This window comes from Mustela erminea, chromosome 2 (genome assembly GCF_009829155.1).
Source record: "Mustela erminea isolate mMusErm1 chromosome 2, mMusErm1.Pri, whole genome shotgun sequence".
Lineage (NCBI taxonomy): Eukaryota > Metazoa > Chordata > Mammalia > Carnivora > Mustelidae > Mustela > Mustela erminea.
In genome coordinates, this window is record NC_045615.1 from 60,889,363 (window position 1) to 60,911,137 (window position 21,775).

The window sequence follows — 21,775 nt, forward strand, 5'->3', positions numbered from 1 at the left end:
ACCAAAACAATCTTTTAAAAATGGACACAAACTTTTGAACAAATTGGTTAGTAAGCAAAGGAAAAGACAAGTAGCTTCTCTCAAAAAAAATGTAAATCAGATCAATAATGAGATACATTTTTTACCTCTTAGGTTAGCAAAATATCTGATTTTTATTAATTTCTTCAGAAAAATAGATCCCTGGGAGATAGGAGGAAGATGGTGGAGGAGTAGGAGACCTTAATTTTGTCTGGTCCCAGGAATTCAGCTCGATAGCTATCAAATCATCCTGAACACCTGTGAACTCAACTGGAGATCTAAGAAAAGAATTGCTGCAATTCTACAAATGGAAAAGCTACCACTTTCTGCAAGGTAGGAGGTACGAAGAAGTGAATCAGAGATGACATATCAGAAGATAAACCCCAGGGGGAGGGAGCCTCTGTAGGTCAGTTACAGGAAAGTGATATAGCATGGAGTGCAAAATCAGAACTTTTAGAAGTCTGCTGTGGTGAGGAATGTCCTCATGTCCCCACCTGAAAGGCACTCAGGTGGTGAAATGGGGTGGAATCCTAGGTGGGACAGTGTGGTCTCAGGATTCTGGAGTTACAAAAAGAACCACAACGAAGTGGGATTTATTCCTGGACTGCAAGGGTAGTAGAACATCCGCAAATCAATTAATGTGATACACTACATTAATAAAAGAAAGGATAAGAATCGTATGATCTAATCAATAGATCCAGAAAAAGCATGTGACAAAGTACAGCATTCTTTCTTAACACTCTTCACAGTATAGGGAATAGAGGGAACAGGCCTCATATCATAAAAGCCATCTATGAAAAGCCCATAGCAAATATCATTCTTATTGGGGGAAAGCTGAGAACTTCTCCCCTAAGTTCAGGAACACAATAGGAATGTCCACTATCACCACTATGGTTCAACATAGACATACTAGAAGCTCTAGCCTCAGCAATCAGGCAACAAAAAGAAATAAAAGGCATCTGGTTGGCAAAGAAGAAGTCAAACTCTCACTCTTTACAGATGACATGATATGCTATGTGGAGAACTCAAAAGATTCTATCCCCAAATTGCTAGAACTCATATAGGAATTCAGCAAAGTGGCCAGATATAAAAATGAACACACAGAAATCTGTTGTATTTCTATACACTAACAACGAGACAGAAGAAAGATAAATTAAGGAGTCAATCCCATTTACAATTGTACCAAAAACCATAAGATACCTAGGAATAAACCTAACCAAAAAGTCAAAGGATCTGTACTCTGAACACTGCAGGCCATTTATGAAAGAAATTGAGGAAGACACAAAGAAATGGAAAAACGTTCCATGTTCATGGATTGGAAGAACAAATATTGTTAAAATGTCTATGCTACCTAGAATAGTCTATACATTCAATGCAATCCCTATCAAAATACCATCAGCTTTTTTCATAGAGCTGGAACAAATAATCCTAAAATTTCTATGGGACCAGAAAAGACCAAATGAATGCTGAAAAAGAAAACTAAATCTGGTGTCAGCACAATTCTGGACTTCAAGCTCTATTACAAAGCTGTAGTTATCAAAACAGTATGGCACTGGCACAAAAACAGACACATGGATCAATGGAACAGAATAGGGAACCCAGAAATGGACCCTCAACTGTATGGTCAACTAATCTTCAGCAAAGCAGGAAAGAATATCCAATGTAAAAAAGACAGTCTCTTCAAAAAATGGTGTTGGGAAAACTGGACAGCCACATGCAGAAGAATAAAAGTGGACTATTTTCTTACACCACATACAAAAATAGACTCAAAAATGGATGAATGACCTAAATGTGAGACAGGAATCCATCAAAATCCTAGAGGAGAACAGGTCTGTGACCTCAGTCATTGAAACTTCTTGCTAGACATGTCTCCAGAGGCTCAGGAAACAAAGGCAATGGCCTATTGGGATTTCATCAAGTTGAAAAGCTTCTGCACAGCAAAGGAAATAGTTCACAAAACCGAAAGACAGCTGACAGAATGGGAAAAGCTATTTGCAAATGGCCTATCAGATAAAGGGTTAGTATCTAAAATCTATAAAGAACTTACCAAACTCACCACCCAAAGAACAAATAATCCCATCAAGAAATGGGCAAAAGACATGAAGAGACATTTCTCCAAAGAAGACATACGCATGGCCAACAGACAGCTGAAAAAATGCTCCATAACACTCAGCATCAGGGAAATACTAATCAAAACCACAATGAGATACCACACACAGTGATCAGAATGGCTAAAGTTAACAAATTAGGAAAAGACAGATGTCAGTCTGTCTCTCACTGACAGATGTCAGAGAGGATGTGGAGAAAGGGGAACCCTCTTACACTGTTGGTGGGAATGCAACAGTGCAGCCACTCTGGAAAACAGTGTGGAAGTTCCTCAAAAAGATGAAAATAGAGCTACCGTATGATCCAGCAATGCATTATGAGGTATTTAACACAAAGATACAAATGTAGTGATCCGAAGAGGGACCTGCACCCCAATGTTTGTAGCGGCAATGTCCACAATAGCTAAACTAAGGAAAGAGCTCATATGTCCACCAACAGATGACTGGATAAAAAAGATGTGGTATATATATATATGTATATGTATATGTATATGTATATGTATATATACATACATATATAATGGAATATTACACAGCCATCAAAAAGAATGAAATCTTCCCATCTGCAATGACATGGGTGGAACTAGAAGGTATTATGCTGAGTGAACTAGGACAATTAGAAAAAGACAATTAGCATATGACCCCACTCATATGTGGAATTTAAGAAAGAAAACAGAAGATCATAGGGGAAGGGAAGGAAAAATAAAACAAGACAAATCAGAAAGGGAGACAAATCATAAGAGACTCTTAAGTATAGGGAACAAACTGAGGGTTGCTGGAGGAGAGGAGCTGGAAGAATGGGGTAAGTGGGTGATGGACATTAAGGAGGACACATGATATAATGTGCACTGAGTATTATATAACACTGATGAATCACTGAACACTACCTCTGAAACTAATAATATGATAAATGTTAATTAGCTGAGTTTAAATGAAAAAATAAATTTAAAGAAAGAAAAACAGATCATAGTCACACACTGTTGGTGAGAATATAAATTGGTGCAGTCTTTTAAAAGGGTAAACTGATATTATTAAAAGTATCAATGTGCGTTTTCTTTCATAGAGGAATTGTGTTCCTAGAAATTTATCCTGTAGATAAAGTATATTATATTTTGTTGATTTTCCCCCCAATTTCTCATTTCTGAAATTAGTATGTCATATCATAGTTTAAAAACAGCATTGTTTTTAATTTTTTGTGGCATGTAAAATTCTTGGTGGCATGGTAAAATAATGGTGCTTTTTATACCTGATGATGTCTTAGAGTTTATAAAATATGGCAGGGTATTTTACATGGCAGGATATATAAAATATGGTAGGATATTTTATTGAAACAGTTTTTTGGGTTTTTTTTTTAAGATTTTATTTATTTTTTTGACAGAGAGATCACAAGTAGGCAGAGAGGCAGGCAGAGAGAGAGGGGGAAGCAGGCTCCCCGCTGAGCAGAGAGCCTGATGTGGGGCTTGATCCTAGGACCCTGGGATCATGACCTGAGCCGAAAGCAGAGGCCTTAACCCATTGAGCCACCCAGGCGCCCCTATTGAAACAGTTTTTATCTTAGCAGAAAACCAGAAACAATCCAAATATCTGTTAATATGAGACTGGTTAATTATAATACAGCATACAATATAATACTCTGTAGCCCTTACAAAGAATAAGGAAGGCAGCATGGAAATATGACCATGATGTATTTTAAGTAAAGATATCAAATTATAGATTTGTATATAAGGGGGAAGAGGACACATGTGTTTACACTTGGGATATATTTATGCACAGAAAATAGCTCTTATGATTAAATAATTTATTAACTTGATATGAAGAAAGTATCTGGAAAGGAAAAATTTATCTGATCAGAAGTAACTTAAATGAGTAGAAGAACTTAAAATTCACCTTTTCGCTGGCCCATCTCAAGCCTGCAAGGAAGGACATGACCAATGTGCACAGTCCTCCTGACCCAGGGAAACCAAAATACACGCTGCTGAACACAGCTAGCACAGACAGCCCCAAAACAAGGAATGCTCTCTTCCATACAAGTTTGTCCTTGAGGAGAGAAAAGAGGTTGGTTAGATCAATTATTTCATATAGCTGATTTTTTAATGATTGATTTTTCCATATTCAGGACTTAGTGGGAAATAAAAATGTCTGCCTGTGCCCATAAATGCACACCATAACATTTGCTGTCCTTTCCTTAATGAAGGTAGAGTTGGCACATGTATAGATGCCGGTTCCTCTTTTAGGAACGCTAGTTACCTTCCTCTGCAGTTATCAAAAATGGAATTTCAGAGGGCTGAATGCAACAGCAGAAAAAAGTGCATGGGCTTTGGAGCCTGACAGACCAGAGTTAGAATTCCAGCTCTTTTACACCCCTAGCGTAAGGAGGGTTCCCATTACCTAGCTTCTTCAGGCTTTGTTTCCTCCTCCCTGAAAGCAGTTATGTTACAGGGTTTTTGGCTTTTTTTTTTTTTTTTAAACTTATTTATTTATTTATTTAAAATTTTTTATAAACATATAATATATTTTTATCCCCAGGGGTACAGGTGTGTGAATCACCAGGTTTACACACTTCACAGCACTCACCATAGCACATACCCTCCCCAATGTCCATAAGCCCACTCCTCTTCCCCCAACCCCCCTCCCCCCAGCAACCCTCAGTTTTGTGAGATTAAGAGTCACTCATGGTTTGTCTCCCTCCCAATCCCATCTTGTTGCATTTATTCTTCTCCTACCCCCTTAACTCCCCATGTTGCATCATCACTTCCTCATATCAGGGAGATCATATGATAGTTGTCTTTCTCTGATTGTTACAGGGTTTTTGTGAAGGTTATAGATGTGATATCTCTATTACTTTTAGTCTCTTGACTCTTCATTGTGATGCTCTCCTGGTTTTTCTTTCTAAACCCTTCAAAATTGAGAAGCTTTAAGCGGCTATAGGTTGAGAGTAGTTTTTTTGTTGTTGTTAAAGGTCTAAGAAATGTGCACCTCTCTTCCTTTACTTTTCTCTCATCAGCCTTTTAAACTTCTCATCACCTTTTTTAAATTTTAAAATTATTTTTAATTTTTTTGAGTATAGTTGACACACAATGTTACATTAGTTTCAGGTGTACAACACAGTAATTCACTTCTCTCTATGGTGTGCTATGCTTACAAGCATAGCTATCAGCTGTCACCATACAATGCTATTACGGTATCACTGACTATATTCCCTGTGCCACGCCTCTTATTCCCATGACTTATTCCATTTCTGAAGGCAGGTAACTTCCGCTCCCCTTCACTCTTTTTTCCCATTTCCCTTTTCCCCACCCCTCTGGCAACCAACAGTTTGTTCTCTCCATTTATAGTTCTGATTCTGATTTTTGTTTATTCATTTATTTTGCTTTTAGATTCCATATATGAGTGAAATCATAGGTTATTTGTCTTTCTTAGTCTGATTGATTTCAGTTAGCATAATACCCTCTAGAGCCATCCATGTAGGTGCAAATGGGAAGATCTCAACCTTTTTTATGGCTGCTCAACATTCCATTGTATACATACCACACCTTCCTTTTCCATTCATCTGTCAATGGACACTTATATTGCTTCCATATCTTGGCTATTGTAAATAATGCTGTGGTAAACACAGGGGTGCATAGTCTTTTCAAATTAGTGTTTTCTTTGAGTTAATATCCAGTAGTAGAGTTACTGGGTCATCTGGTATTCCTATTTTTAATTTTTTGAGGAGCCTCCATAATGTTTTCCATAGTGGCTGTACCAATTTACATTCCCACCAACAGTGCTCAAGGGTTTCCTTTTCTCTGTAGCCTTGTCAACACTTGTTATTTCTTGTCTTTTTTATTTTAGCCATTCTGAAACGTGTAAGGTAATGTTTTATTGTGGTTTTGATTAGTATTTCCCTGATGATAAGTAATGATGAGCATCTTTTCATGTGTCTGTTGTCCATCTGTATGTCTTCTTTGGGAAAATATCTATTCAGGTACTCTGCCCATTTTTAATTGGATTATTTGTGTTCTTTTGGTGATGGGTTGTAAAAGTTCTTTTTTTTTGAATTGTATAAGTTCTTTATATTTTTTGGATACTAAGCCCTATTGGCTATATCATTTGCAAATATCTTCTCTCATTCAGTAGTTTGTCTTTTAGTTTTGTTGATGGTTTCCTTCATTATGCAAAAGCCTTTTATTTTGAGGTTGTTCCAATAGCTTATTTTTGCTTTTGTTTCCCTTGCCTTAGGAAACATATCTAGAAAAATGTTGTCATGGTCCAAGCTTCTTGATCACTTTAGAAGGCAAGCGGGTCTTTAGAAGTACTTGATTTGGAGGCATGCAGGCTCTGGTAGTGAACTACCAGAGTTCATTCCCAGCTCTGTTGCTTTCCAGCTATGTGAACTTTTTCAGCTTCTTCCTGAATCTCAATTTCCTCATCAGCAAAAAGATCATATTAATAGTACTTGCTTCATGGGTCTTATGTGGTTTACAGTAGATTGCATAGATTTATATGCTTGCAATGGATCAATGCTTTCTAAAACAACAGTCAGTGATGATGGAAATTTCTATAAATGCACCATTGGAATGTTCTCTATCTGCTATAGCCACATGTAGCTAGCTAGTGGCTGCCATATTGAATGGAATGGCACTTTACTGTACTTACCTCTCATTTTATATAGAGTAAGCAACAAAATGTAAGTCATTATTTTTCTCTTTATTTTGTTGTATAATTAGAAAATCCCATAATTTTCTTTCATGCATTCATAAAATCTTTTACAATTTTAGTTGGAATTTTTTGGAGCATAGCAAAAATTCAAATCAGCATACCTTCTGATAATGGAAATATTAATGTTCTTCACGTTCTACTTTAGTAAAATTTCTAATTCCATTCAAAATGTCCTAAAATCTCAAAATAATGCCATTTCTTATAGGAAACAAACAAGATTTTTATACATTTATCTATTCCAAGAGACTTAAGAGGGTAAAAGAAAACAAAACAAAAAGAACTCTGTAATATTAAGAAGTCATTGTGTATAACAAAGAACTTTGATCTCCTTGGTAAGAAATATTGGATGATACTATAATGAGATGTTAAGGTTTAGGTATTTGATGGTATTAGAATCTGGGGTATGCTAATACGAAGAAAGGGGGCCCAAAAGTCATTTTATATTTTGATTACTTGAACATTATAATAGTAAAATAAAAAATAAAAACAACAAAAACGGCTCACATATTTGGAAATTGGTGTTATTTATTCTTCAGTGAAATTTAAAGTTTACCTAATATAAATTAGAGGAAAGAATTTTAGGGTTGTATTAAAATCTTATACAGTTAATGCTTAACAATACAGGTTCAAGCTGCAATGGGTCCACTTACATGCAGATTTTTTTTTTTATCAATACAGTACTCTAAGTGTATTTTCTCTTCCTTATGCTTTTCTTTTCTTTTTTATTTTTTAAAGATTTTATTTATTTATTTGACAGAGATCACAAGTAGGCAGAGAGGCAGGTAGAGAGAGAGTGGCGGAGACAGGCTCCCTGCCGAGCAGAGGGCTGGATGCGGGGCTCAATCCCAGGAGCCTGGGATCATGACCTGAGCAGAAGGCAGAGGCTTTAACCCACTGAGCCACCCAGGTGCCCCTCTTCCTTACGGTTTTCTTAATAACATTTTCTTTTCTCTAGCTTACTTTATTGTAAGAACACAATGTATAATACATACAACATGCAAAATGTGTGTTAATCAACTGTTTATGTTATCAGAAAGGCTTTCTGTCAACAGTGAGCTATTAGTAGTTAAATTTTGGGGGACTCAAAAGTTATACATGGATTTTTGACCATATAGGGGGTCTGTGCCCCTAATCCCTACATTGTTCAAGGGTCAAATGTGTATCTAGCCCTCTTTATAAATTTCATGGGTGGCACTGATTTGGCAATAAGCAGTTTTAGAATGGGGAGCCATTTCTTTTTTCTTTTTAAAATTTTTAAATAAACATATAATGTATTTTTATCCCCAGGGGTACAGGTCTGTGAATCACCAGGTTTACATACTTCACAGCACTCACCATAGCACATACCCTCCCCAATGTCCATAACCCCCCCCAACCTCCCTGCAACCCTCGGTTTGTTTTGTGAGATTAAGAGTCACTTATGGTTTGTCTCCTTCCCGATCCCATCTTGTTTCATTTATTCTCTTCCTTCCCCCCAAACCCTCCATGTTGCATCTGCACTTCCTCATATCAGGGAGATCATATGACAGTTGTCTTTTGGGGAGCCATTTCTAAATTATATTTTTCATATTGGCTTTCAGGGGACTATTCCAGAATGTTTTCCAATAACATTTTAAAGACTACTTTCCCATAGATTATTTATTTTACCTGGTCACTGCTTGGAAAGTACTGAATAAAAAATCCAAGAAGAGAACCAGCTGCCACACCAATGACCACTTCTAAGATTCCTCTGAGAACATTAAAAACTGTGGAACCTTAAAAACATAAAAAGAAAAACTTTAGACAGAACTCTAAATCCGTAAATACTTAGACTTTAATCATCAACATAAAGCACCCAATTACACAGAAGGAAAATTATATAGATATTTCCTGTTCTCCACATTCTTAAGTATATATGACTTAAAATGTTTAATAAAATGGACCTATATTATATGAAAGCTATGCATATTATTGCAGACAAATTTCAAGAGACAGGCAAAAGATATGATTTCTGTACTTTTTTGTTTATCCACTTCAATAAAAATTTACTTAAAGGCCAAAGAAAATATAAAAGATAAAATTGATGAGTCAGAACTAATTTGTTTTACTATACAATAGGCAAAGTCTAGGTGAGAAGACATATCCTCTTTTCAAATTGCCATTTAAGAGCCTATTTTTTTTTTTTACTAATAATATATTGATTTTAGTAGCTCTGATATATATAGAATATAGTATCTTAAAAATCTGGCAATTAAAATAAAAAATCTTTTTCTTTTTTAGTTTTATTTATTTGTAATTAATGTGGGGCTTGAACTCACAACCCCAAGATCAGGAGTCACATGCCCTTCCAAATTAGCCAGCCAGGAGCCCCAAGAATCTTTTCTTACTATAGTGAGTGTAGGGGATTTATTCTTTCACAAAAGTTATTTTTTTTATTTTAAAAGATTTTCTTTATTTATTTGAGATAGAGAGAGAGAAAGAGTAGAGTATGAGCAGAGAATAGGGGGAGAAGGGGAGGGAGAAGCAGGCTCTCTGCTGAGCAGGGAGCCCAATGCAGGGCTCCATCCAAGGCACCTGAGATCATGACCTGAGCCAAAGGCAGCTGCTTAACTGTCTGACCATCCAGTTTTCCCTCAAAAGTTATTTCTAGAAGTCTGAAAACAATTTTTTAAATTGCTTCCAGGAGAGTCTTTATTTATTGCATTGCCTCTTTAAGTATCATAATATGACTCATTGATAATAATACAATAATACTAAGGGATTTTAAAACCCCAGTTACATCAACAGACAGATCACTGAAGCAGAAAATCAACAAGGAAACAATGGCTTTGAATGGCACACTGCATTAGATGGACTTAACAGATACATTCAGAACATTTCATTCTAAAGCAGAATGCACAATCTTTTCAAGTGCACATGGGACATCCTTCAGGTCACAAATCAGTGCACATGGGACAGTCTTCAGGCCTCAAAAAGTACAAAAAGCCTAAGATAATGCCGTGCATATCTGTTGCAATTCTACACACCAATAATGAAGTAGCAAAAGAGAAATCAAGGAATAAATCCCATTTACAATTGCACCAAAACCCATTAAGATGCTTAGGAATAAGCCTAAACAAAGAGGGAAAAGATCTGTACTTTGAAAATTATAGAACACTTATGAAAGAAATAAAAGAAAACTCAAAGAAATGGAAAAACATTCCAAGCTCATGGATTGGAAGAACAAATACTGTTAAAATGTATATACTACCCAAAGCAATCTACATATTTAACGCAATATCTATGACAATACAACTACCATATTTCACAGAGCTAGAACAATTCTACAATTTGTATGGAACCACTAAAGACCCTGAATAGCCAAAGCAATCTTGAAAAAGAAAAGCAAAGCTCAAGGCATTACAATTCTGGACTTCAATCTCTATTACAAAGCTATAATCACCAAGACAGTATGGCCCTGGCACAAAAACAGACATTTAGATCAATGGAACAGAACAGAGAACTCAGAAATGGACCCCAAACTCTATGGTCAACTAATCTTCGACAAAGCAGGAAAGAATACTCAGTGGAAAAAAAAGTCTCTTTAACAAATGATGTTGGGAAAACTTGACCACTTTCTTAGACCATACACAAAAATAAACTTAAAATGGTAAAAGACCTAAATGTGAGACAGGAAACCATCAGAATCCTAGAAGAGGACATAGGCAGCAACCTCTTAGACCCTGGCCATAGCAACTTCTTACCAAATATGTCTTCTGAGGCAAGGGAAACAAAAGCTAAAATGAACTATTGGGACTTCATCAAGATAAAAACCTTCTGCACAGTGAAAGAAATAATCAACTAAACTAAAAGTCACCCTTCAAGAATGGGAGACGGTATTAGCAAATGACATATCTGATAAAGAGTTAATATCCAAAATTGATAAAGAACTTAAAAAACTTAGCACCCCCCCCCCGCCAGTAATCCAGTTGAGAAATGGGCAGAAGACATGAATAGACACTTCTCTAAAGAAGTGAGTGACTAATAGATGGCTAAGAGACACATGGAAAGATGCTCAATGTCACTGATTATCAGGAAATTATAAATCAAAACTATAATGAGATATCTATCGCCTCACATCTGTCAGAATGGCTAAAATTAACAATACATGGAACAACAGGTGTTGGCAAGGATGTAGGGAAAGGGGAACCCTCTTACACTGTTGATGGGAATGCAAACTAGTGCAGCCACTCTGGAGAACAGTATTAGACATTCCTCAAAAAGTTAAAAATATAACTACCCTATGATCTAGCAATTGCACTCCTGAGTGTTTACCCAAAGGATTCAAAAGTAATGATTGGAAGGGATACATGCACCCCTATGTTTACAGCAGTGTTATCATTAATAACTAAATTATAGAAGGAGCCCAAATGTCCACTGACTGATGAATGGATAAAGAAGAGGTGGTAAAATAATGGAATATTACTCAGCCATGAAAAAGAATGAAATCTTGCTATTTGCAATGACATGGATGGAGCTTGAGAGTTTTATGCTAAGCTAGATAGTCAGAGACAAATACCATATGATTTTACTCATGCGTGGAATAAGAAATGAAACAGAGGAACATAGGGATAAAAATGAGAGAGAGGGATAAAAAAAAAAGAAACAGACTTTTAACTAGAGAGAACAAACAGGGTTTCTGGAGTGAAAGTGGATAAGGGATGGGCTAAATGGGTCATGGGTGTTATGGAGGGCATGTATTCTCATGGGCACTGGGCATTGTATGTAAGTGATGAATCCCTAAATTCTACTCCTGAAGCTAATATTACACTTTATACTAACAGGGATTAAAAAAACTTGACATAAAAAAATCAAACTAACAAAAGCCCCCAAAAACAATTAAGCAAGGAATATATAGGTAAGTAGAGCCTCTATTTTCTTCCATAGCAAACAGAATTTAGAATAATTTTAAAAACCTGTTAGCACATTGTACAGAAAATTATAATAAATTGCTCAAACACATAAGGAACTTTCTCCCACACCGTTCTAAGAAAAAAATGTACTAACTAGTTATGTGGTTTCTCAATACGGTAGTTTAGGGTAACAGAACATGCCATCCCAAGGTAGGCCACTTTCACATAAGGATTATTTTGAGCAGAAGGCAACTGAGAAGAAACAGAATCAAGAAAAGATGTCCATCTTTCCTATTTACCTAAAAGAAGAACATACCTTTTTAAAGTGTCCTTCTCCCCTCGACCAGGAAGGACAGAAGTTAACTGCTGAGACAACTTCAGGCTCTTATCAGCCTAAAGATGGCATCAGAGGAATCTGTGTAACAAACTTTGCTAAAAGCAGCCCTCGCTACCATTAGTGTCCCAATTTGCCTTTCCACAATTTGCTGCCTTCAACAGCTAAGTTCTTGTCCTTTACCTTGCACTTCTCTACAAAATTATTGTTCTTTGCTCAGATGCCATAGAGATAAGCTCCCAAATTCTAAGCACCCCTTTGAGTTAGTCATCACTGAGTACTCCCCTCTGTAAGCTTGGTGCACAGGCTGGCAAACTGTTTTTTTCTTGTTAATTTGTATTTGTCAGTCTGATTTACAGGGCCCCAGCCAATGGACCTAAGGTGGGTAGAGGGGCAACCGTTTTTCCTTCCTGATAGTTTCAATCATCTCTCTTATTTAAAAAAGTAATTACCTCAGTAGTAATTTTATTTTGCTAGAGCAGCTCTTTGTTAGGTGATGGCGTGACTGTCAGAAGCATCTAGCTGTGATATGTCTCAAGCAATTACAGTAAATAATTTACTATAAATGTGTAGAAATTAACTAATTAGTTTTAGTCCCTGGTATGTAAAGTTGCTTAAGAAAGAAAAAAAGACTTCTTGGACACACCTCTAAATTTCTGATTCAGTAAGCCTGGCAGGGCTTGTGATCCACCTTTTAGAAGGTTCCAGGTAGTTCCCACCCAAAATGTCTAAGCACTACATTTAGTGGAGCAGGGCAGAGAGAACATAGCATTGTTGACTAGGAAAATTCTTAAACTATCCATAGCCCACACTCCCCAGATTATGAAAACCCCAGTAAGCCTTCCCTCACCTCCCCAATTTCTCTTCTTTCCAACCCCTATGGTTCTAATGCAAACTCTGATGCCTGCTTTCCATTCCCAAAGGCTCTGATTTAATTGGTCTGAGGTGGTGCCCACAGATGAGTACTTTTAAAAGCTCCCCAGGTAATTCTAGTGTACAACTGAGGTTGAGAACACTGTTTCAAAGATGCAAACAAACAGAAAGTTTAACTCAGACACTGAGAGTAGAAAAGTGGTTGTCAGGGGTTAGGGGGTAGGGGAAAAGGGGAGAGGCTGGTAAAAGGGCACAAACTTTCACAATAAGATGAATGAGGTCTGAGGATCTAATGTTTAACATGGTAACTGTTAACTATATTGGATAAATGAAATTGGCTAAGAAAGTAGAGCTTAAATGTTCTCAACAACAACAACAACAACAACAACAAAAGGTAAATATGTGAGGTAATGGAATTGTTATTTAATTCAACAAGAGGATCATTTCAGAATGTATACATGTATACTAGGCATCACACCACATGCTTTAAATGTCTTAAAATTTGTCACGTATACCTCAATAAAGCTGGGAAAGAGAAAATAATAAAGTAACAAAATAAAATAAATAAATAACAAATAACAAAATAAATAAAGAAGCATACCAGGAGATCAGTGAGAACATGTTTGGACACATACAGTAGAATGAAAATAAAAACAAGAGTATAGATTTGATCTTATAGGTAATAGCAAATCCTCATTGGTTCTTGTACCACAAAGTAACACTATGAGAACTATATTTTGGTAAGATTAATTTAGTGATTGGATGTCTAAAGGCAATGTTAGGACAGTGGGAAGAGGTGAGGTTCTAGGTAATCAGCATAAATTGTAATTGGGAAGATGGGGGTAGAGAAACTGAGAACATATGACCTTTCAAGAAAGTGTTTCCCATAATTCCCATAATTCTTGGAAACTAAACTTGTGCCACAATTACATTTTGCCAATAATATTGAATTGCAGATCTTATCTCCCAATCTCGGACACGGATTAAAAAGAAACTTGTACTGTGTTAAAGGAGAGTAAAAGTGTTGATAATAGTGTGGGACAAACAGTGCCTTGCGCCCTTCTCTTATTACTATTTAGCACAAAATATATCCATATCGGACACTGGTAAATACTAATAAGATACACATTAAAATCATTGTGGTTATTGCCCATAAATTGTTAAAAGGAAGAGAGCAGAAACTATTCCTATTTTATTTTATTTTATTTTTTAAAGATTTTATTTATTTATTTGACAGACAGAGATCACAAGTAGGCAGAGAGGCAGGCAGAGAGAGAGGAGGAAGCCGGCTCCTTGCTGAGGAGAGAGCCCGATGCGGGGCTCAATCCCAGGACCCTGGGATCATGACCTGAGCCGAAGGCAGAGGCTTAACCCACTGAGTTACCCAGGCGCACCAACTATACCTATTTTAGAAGAATGCTGCTCCTTCTGCTTGGACGGCTTGCAGGTTATTTGTGCTCTTTGAAAAACCTACTCTTCTATGTGTGAAGTCTGCAATATTTCACTTTCCCAGAAGGCTCATTGCAAAAGCCATTCAAATCCTTCCTTAAACCTGGCTACTCTGGATCACCCACTAATGCACTTATCAGACCACTTGCAGAGTCCATGTCCAGAGGTTGAAGGGAATAAAATAGAAAGCTACTGGCCCCTCTTTGGGTATAGAACTAACTCTTGGAGTTGCTTTCTCTATTTCAGTCTGCCTTATTCAACTATCAAGCAAATATGCCTAGCTTGTCACATCATAATTTATGTCTTTACAGCATAAGAGAACAGCTCATTGTGAACTGACCAGTTTACCTGTGGAAAAGGCCATGCCCAAGCATGTGTTGAAGCCAGTGATAGCCAGAATGTCATCGAAGCTGCCAGCAGCCATGAGTAAGGTCGGGATGCCTTTTTCAACCCCATAGCCTCCTTCCTGCAAAAGGAGCATTGAGGGTACCACGACAGCTGGAGATACAGCACCTAAAACAAAACTAAGTAGGCAGCACTTTAAACAGTTGATAGCACTTTACTCATTGTTATTACTGTTGTGGAAATTCTAGTAAACTCTACCGTTTTAGAAGTTACACTTTAAACAACTACAAATGGCAGCAAAGCACTAAGCCAGAAACACACACACACACACACACACACACACACACAAATTCTATAGAGCCCTTTTTCCAAGTGTGGCCACAAACAAGTCGTACTGGAACTACTTAGGTTTCTGGGAAATACATAATTATGGGTGGTAAGGAAGCCCTCATGGGGTTAAGTTTCAAGAATCTGCCTTTAAAAGTAAACACACACATTCATGGTATGACGGCTGAAAAACACAGTTGTGGACTTTTTAAATTGGAACTGACTGATGTTAGACCATCTGTCGGGACTTGGTACGTAATATAGACAATGGATTAGAGAAGGCCATAATGGCAGTGCTGGCTACAGCAACCCCAGTAAGAGCTGTTAACAGCAGAAAATGTTATACGGTGGTTACTGGGTGCCAAACACTATTTTAAGTCCTTTACATATATTAACTAATTTAATCCAACAATCTTATCTTCATTCTGCAAATTAGGAGATTGAGATGTGGAGGGATTCATGACCTTGCCAAAGGTCACGTACTGGAAAGTCACAGGGCTGGGATTGGAATCCAGGCAGTACAGTTTCACAGTCTCCACCATAAAAAGTAAGAATTTCTTGCCTACTTATTAGTACTAAATTCTTACTAAGTACTTTCACATTTATTTACTTCTCATGGCTGTTGACCTTGTTGACTTGAAGAACTGTCAGTGGAAGGAAGAGACAGCAGAACCACCTAATCATAATTGTCTGGTGTCAGAAGGAGAAAAACAGCATTAGGGGTTGATTACTGTTGACGTATTTATTATCTTTTGCACAGACTTTGAGGTTGAAAGGTGGCATTTCTCTTACCAGCATGGCATCAGGTGTAGGTAAAAGACCATTACTTTTTCAATAGTTTACATCATAATCGTTGCGAAAGTTAGAGATACTCTTTTTTCTTTTTTAAAGGTTTAGGGTTTTTTGTTTGTTTGTTTTTTAAAGATTCTATTTATTTATTTGGCAGAGACAGACACAGTGAGAGAGGGAACACAGGAAGGGGGAGGGACAGAGAGAGAAGCAGGCTCCCTGGCTCTATCCCAGGACCCTGGGATCATGACCTGAGCCAAAGGCAGATGCTTAATGACTGAGCCACCCAGGGCCCAGTTGGAGATATTCTATACACAGTATATTTTGAAGTTATAATATTTAGATGATGCTAGAATATCTATGTTGTAATTTCTGACATCCTTAAGAAAATTTGTTACGGATTCTCTTTTTTTTTTTTTTAAGATTTTATTTATTTATTTGTCAGAGAGAGAGCGAGCGAGAGCGAGCACAGGCAGACAGAGTGGAAGGCAGAGTCAGAGGGAGAGGCAGGCTCCCTGCGGAGCAAGGATCCCGATGTGGGACTCGATCCCAGGACGCTGGGATCATGACCTGAGCCGAAGGCAGCTGCTCAACCAACTGAGCCACCCAGGCATCCCTGTTACGGATTCTCTTGTATGGAATCAGAGAAAGCCCTCAACATCCCTGCATTATTTTCATATGACAAAGAAAAACCATTACCCCAGTATAAATCCCCATTGCCATGGTAAACCCATTAGGAAGTGGGCAAGAAGAGCAGACGTGCACGCCTCCACCAGGCAAGGACCCATGGATAATCTTACACAAACACCCTTCAACTTCTTCAGGGCCTGAAATATACAAATAGAGATGCTAAAATAATCCTATAAAGACAGGAAGAGATTATGACATTAATAGTTTTTCTTCAGTACTCAGACCATGTCTGGGTTATCATAAATTTTCTAGGTAATGAGTTTTATTTAACAAACATTTCAGTGTTCTAAGTGTTTTCAGTCCTCATAGCAACCTTATGATATAGATAATATTATTATCCCCATTATTTTTAGACATCTTCATCTAAAAATGCACCAGTTAAAGTCAGTTGCCCAAGATCATGAAATTGGTGAGTTATGCAGCTAGGTTTGAACTCAGGCAGGATGTTCTAGAGTCTGTGCTCAGTAATACCCAAACTAGCTGATTGAACACTCTGAATTAACTTTTTAAATAAAGAGGCCAGAGTGAAAATCTTCATCTGTAAGAACATTCATTCCCTCATTCAAAAACATGCATTAGAAATCGCACTAAAATAAGCATGCTTGAGACTCATCTTATGTACCACACAGCTTCTTGAGCTGGTATAGTTAGCCCTAAATACTAGCATATGGCTTTGCACACCAAAAATGTAGTATTTTCTCTCATGACCATTATTTACAAGGATGACCTAGATCTCTGTCAGAGAAAAGGGGAGCCTTTATTCTTAGTGCTGTCCCCAGACAGTAATTCCACAATGCTCCAAGAAAAAAATATGGGACCTCTTCTGGGAATAGTCGTCCTGAATGAAATAAACTCCATTCTCTTCTTGAGACTGTCACACATAGTGTCTAAAGCTCAGTGAGTCCCAAGAACTGCAGTATTGGAAGAACACAATTCGTGGTCAACAACTAGAAATTTATACTTCATACCTTTGAATCAAGTCCAAGGCCAGCACGGACCAATATGACAGACAGGGCTATGCTTCTCAAAGCAGAAGACCACTTGTGCTTGATCTGTATGTTATCACTGATGACAGGGATATTCCTGAGAAGAAACCCAGCAAGCAGCATGCCTAGGATGAAGACGCCAACAACTTTTAAGTTAGTATACAAATACAGAAAATATTTTTGGCACTTTATTTTTGGGTTCATGTCTCTTTAATATTCTTTTTTAAAAGTTTTTATTTAAATTCCAATTAGTTAACATACAGTGTAATATTAGTTTCAGGTGTACAGTATAGTGATTCAGCACTTCCATACATCACCTGGTGCTCATTACAAGTGCCCTCCTTAATCCCCATCACCTATTTAACCCCCCCCCCCGTAACCATCAGTTTGTTTTCTATAGTTAAGAGTCTGTTTTCCTCCATAAGAGACTCTTAAAAAAAATATTTTACTTATTTATTTGACAGAGAGAGTGACAGAGAGACGGAGCACAAGCAGGGGGAGTGGGAAAGGGAGAAGCAGGCTCCCCACTGAGCAGCGAGCCCCATGTGGGGCTTGATCCCAGAGCTCTGGGATCGTGACCTGAGCTGAAGGCAGACACTTAACTGACTTAGCCATTCAGGTGCCCCAGGAGACTCGTAATCATAGGAAACAAACTGAGGGCTTTCTGAAGGGGAGAGAGGTGAGGGATGGGGTAATTGTGTGGTGGGCTTTAAGGAGGGCATGCGATGTAATAAGCACTGGATGTTATGTAAGACTGATGAATTACAGACCTGTCCTCTGAAACCAATAATAAATTATATGTTAATTAATTGAATGTAAAATTGTAAAAAAGAGTCTGTTTTCTGATTTGTCTCCCCCCCCATGTTCAACTGTTTTGTTTCTTAAATTCCACATATGAGTGAAATCATATGGTATTTGTCTTTTTCTCACTTATGTCACTTAGCATAATACTCTCTAGCTCTATCCATGTCCTTGTAAATGGCAAGATTTCATTCTTTTTTATGGCTCAATGATATCCTATTTTTTATATATATATATATATATATATCGCACATCTTCCTTATGCATTCATCAGTAGATGGATGTTTGGGTTATTTCCGTAATTTGGCTATTATTGATACTGCTGCTATAAACATTGGGATGCATGTGTCCCTTTGAATTACTATTTTTGGATTCTTCGGGTAAATACCTAGGAGTGTAATTTCTGGGTTGCAGGGCAGTTCCATTTTTAGCTTTTTGAGGAACCTTCATACTGTTATCCAGAGTGGCTGCCCCAGTTTGCATTTCCAGCAACAGCGCAAGAGGGTTCCCCTTTCTCTACGTCCTTCCCAACACTTGTTTTTCTTTTGTTGTCTATTTTAGCCATTCTGCCAGCTATTTCCTATCACTTCAGGTGTGAAAAAGACTACCTTATAATCCCAGGAACCACATCCTTTATGCTTAGTCCCTAGATGAAATAAAGTCAAACTTTTGATAAAAAAATTACAATAATATGTTAAATTAGAGGAGCTAAAAAAAAGGCTTTAATGTGCAGATAAAAATGATTAGAATCAGGGACAACTGGGTGGCTCAGTCAGTTAAGCATCTGGCTCTTGGTTTCAGCTCAGGTCATGATCTCAGGGTTGTGGGATAGAGCCCCATGTTGGGGTCCACGCTCATTTGGAGTCAGCTTAAAGATTCTCTTCCTCTGCCCCTACTCTCCTCTCTCTACCTCTAAGATGAATAAATGAATCTTTAAAAAATGATTAGAATCACTAATTGTTCCTAAATTATTGAACCTGCAAGGGAGAAATAGGATGCAGTATTTGGATAGAAATGTGGTCAAATTCTAAACAGAATATTTTAATACAATACCCAATTCAGTTACCCTTTTGTGTGCAAATAGCAAGCAGCTCCTGAAATTATTTGCTATGTTGGATTACCTGAATTGTCAACAAATACCTGTATGGGTTCTATTTTACCTTCAAGCCAGATAACTTGATACAAAATATATAACTTGCTTTGCAAAGGCCTATAGGTGAGTTATGATAAAATAGACATTGTTTTGTCATGTCAGCTGCTGACTCTTTTGTTCAGCCTTTCAACATTTATCTAATGCTTTCAGTATTTTAAATTTTTTTAACTTTTAAAAAGATTTTATTTATTTATTTGAGAGAGAGAAAGAAAGCATGAGTGAGATGGAGGGGCAAAGGGAGAGGGAGAAGCAGACTCCCACTGAGTAGGGAACCCAAAGTGGGGCTGAATCCCAGGACCCTGGGATCATGACATGAGCTGAGGGCAGAGGCTTCACTGACTGAGCTACCCAGGAGCCCTGCCTTCAGTATTTTAGACACCATAGTAGGTATTAGAAATATAATAATGAACAAAACTTGGTACTTCACGTCAACAAGCTTTCAGCCACTGGGGAGCAAACGAACTGATAACCTCAGTTTTGTGGAAGTATTGAATGAACTCAGACAGGAGGGGTGAGTCAGAGGGATTCAGAGAAAGGAAGAAGGGGCTGGGAGTTGAAAAGTTTCTGGATGGGTTAACAGCTTCTTCCAAGGTGTGAAGATGATGTGTGATACATTCTGGGAAATGTAAGTAGTTGACAGTGACTGAGGGAGCTGAGGCGTTTGTGAGAGAATTGTGCCCTTGCTGATCCCACATGCCCCTATAATGGGAAAGACTTCTCTGTCAGACATTGTGAGGCTGCCAGCCTCTGTTCTTTCCCAGCAGTATCCTCTGTTCACCACGTCCTTACAAGCATGACACATTAAATGATTAAACAAACCTACTAATGTTGAAATGTTCTGTGTGTAAGCTAAGAGAATAGAAGCTAATTACAAACACAGTTTTTGTGACTTGCTCCAGACCCCGTTAGACCAAGAAGCATCACTTCCAAGCGTCTCTCACAACTGCCATTTAATCTAGAAGGTCTCTTAAGTTCTGAATTCTGCAGTCAGGGTCTTTCCAGAATTTTTGCAAGTATGAACTGGCCTACAATTGTTGTTTTTGAAAGAATAATAAGGATACCCTATGCTCGTGGTAAATTAAAACACTACTTACATGTATAAAGAGATAAGTACAAGACATCATGACTGCAAACTTTTGATCTTCATTCACTAAAGTTTTTCACTCTTGAGGGTTTCTATACCAATTTAAGCATGCTTCTGTACCTATGTACAACATATTCTATTCTGTGCCTCATTTTTTTAATAGTTGCAGCAGTGTCAGAGTGCCTGGGGGGCTCAGTTGGTTGAGTGTTTGACTCTTGGTTTTAGCTCAGGTCCTGATGGTGGGACTGCGCCCTGCACCAGGCTCCATGCTCATCAGGGAGTCTGCTTGAGATTCTCTCCTCCTGCAACCCTCTCAAGTAAATAAACAAGTCTTTAAAAAAAATAGTTGCAATAGTATCTCATGTTTGGAAGTCCTGTAATTTCTCGATCAGTTAATGGACTTCAAGAAAATTTTCAGGCCTTTCATTACAAAGAATGCTGAAATGAACACAGTTCAAAAGAAATAATAATCTAATAAGAACTCAAAAATATGTTAAGAGTTTCTTTTGGAGTTTTGGTGGAGGGGAATGAGGAAGCATTTTTTATTCTCCAAATGAACGTGAAAATGACTTCCCTGGAACACTGTTTCCTTTGCTGATGGTCTGGATGGATACGGCCTCCTGATATTGATTTGGCAGATGACCCCTTCACTTCTTTGTCAATGATGTGAGTGACTTGCAATACATTGAGCCCTGTTTTGCAGCATTTGCTGACTTCTATCTTATAGTTACTTCTACCATGGTTGATGTTAACCTACCAACATGATGTCAACAAACGTGCAATTGGGAAGAGCTAGCCAGTGGCACACCATTATATATTAGTTCTATAATTTTAAGAGCACAGATAAGGGGAAAATGCAGTAAAATTGTTGGAGGCCACGGCATAGTTGGAGTCGTGGATCAAACCAGGCCCTGACTTGTGTCTCCTTTAAAGTCCGGACGTCTTGATAAGGGGTTAAGGACAGGAAAGTTGAGTAACACTGAGAAAGGGTCTGTGCTATGTGCGCTTGCCTACGTGACTTCCCACACGTTCTCCCTACAGAAGGGAACAATGTGGTCAGGGTCATAAATTCTTAGTTGGTCCTTGTTGTTCCTGTACTTCCCATAATCCACTCCCTGGTTGATTGTAACTTCTTGTATCAGTAGTAGCTAATGGCATTAGCCGTGATTACCTGGCATCACGAGATTTGTTAGTAGTTAATGTAAAACTTGTTATAGGATCTTGAGGTATCTGACTATTGTGGTCTGCC

The 21,775-nt window shown here is 37.8% G+C and overlaps 1 protein-coding gene across 2 annotated transcripts in view; it reads right to left on the minus strand.

The window, feature by feature from the left end:
* The window catches only part of SLC9B2 (solute carrier family 9 member B2), a 52,509-nt gene that overhangs the window by 13,110 nt on the left and 17,624 nt on the right, over positions 1 to 21,775 (minus strand). For both annotated transcript variants that reach the window (XM_032333030.1, XM_032333032.1), the window contains exons 5-9: positions 17,471 to 17,613; positions 16,512 to 16,639; positions 14,700 to 14,875; positions 8,472 to 8,578; positions 4,011 to 4,160 (exon numbers count right to left, since the gene is read on the minus strand). In XM_032333030.1, coding sequence (XP_032188921.1) covers positions 4,011 to 4,160; positions 8,472 to 8,578; positions 14,700 to 14,875; positions 16,512 to 16,639; positions 17,471 to 17,613 — 704 coding nt within the window. The remainder of the gene's footprint in view (positions 1 to 4,010; positions 4,161 to 8,471; positions 8,579 to 14,699; positions 14,876 to 16,511; positions 16,640 to 17,470; positions 17,614 to 21,775) is intronic.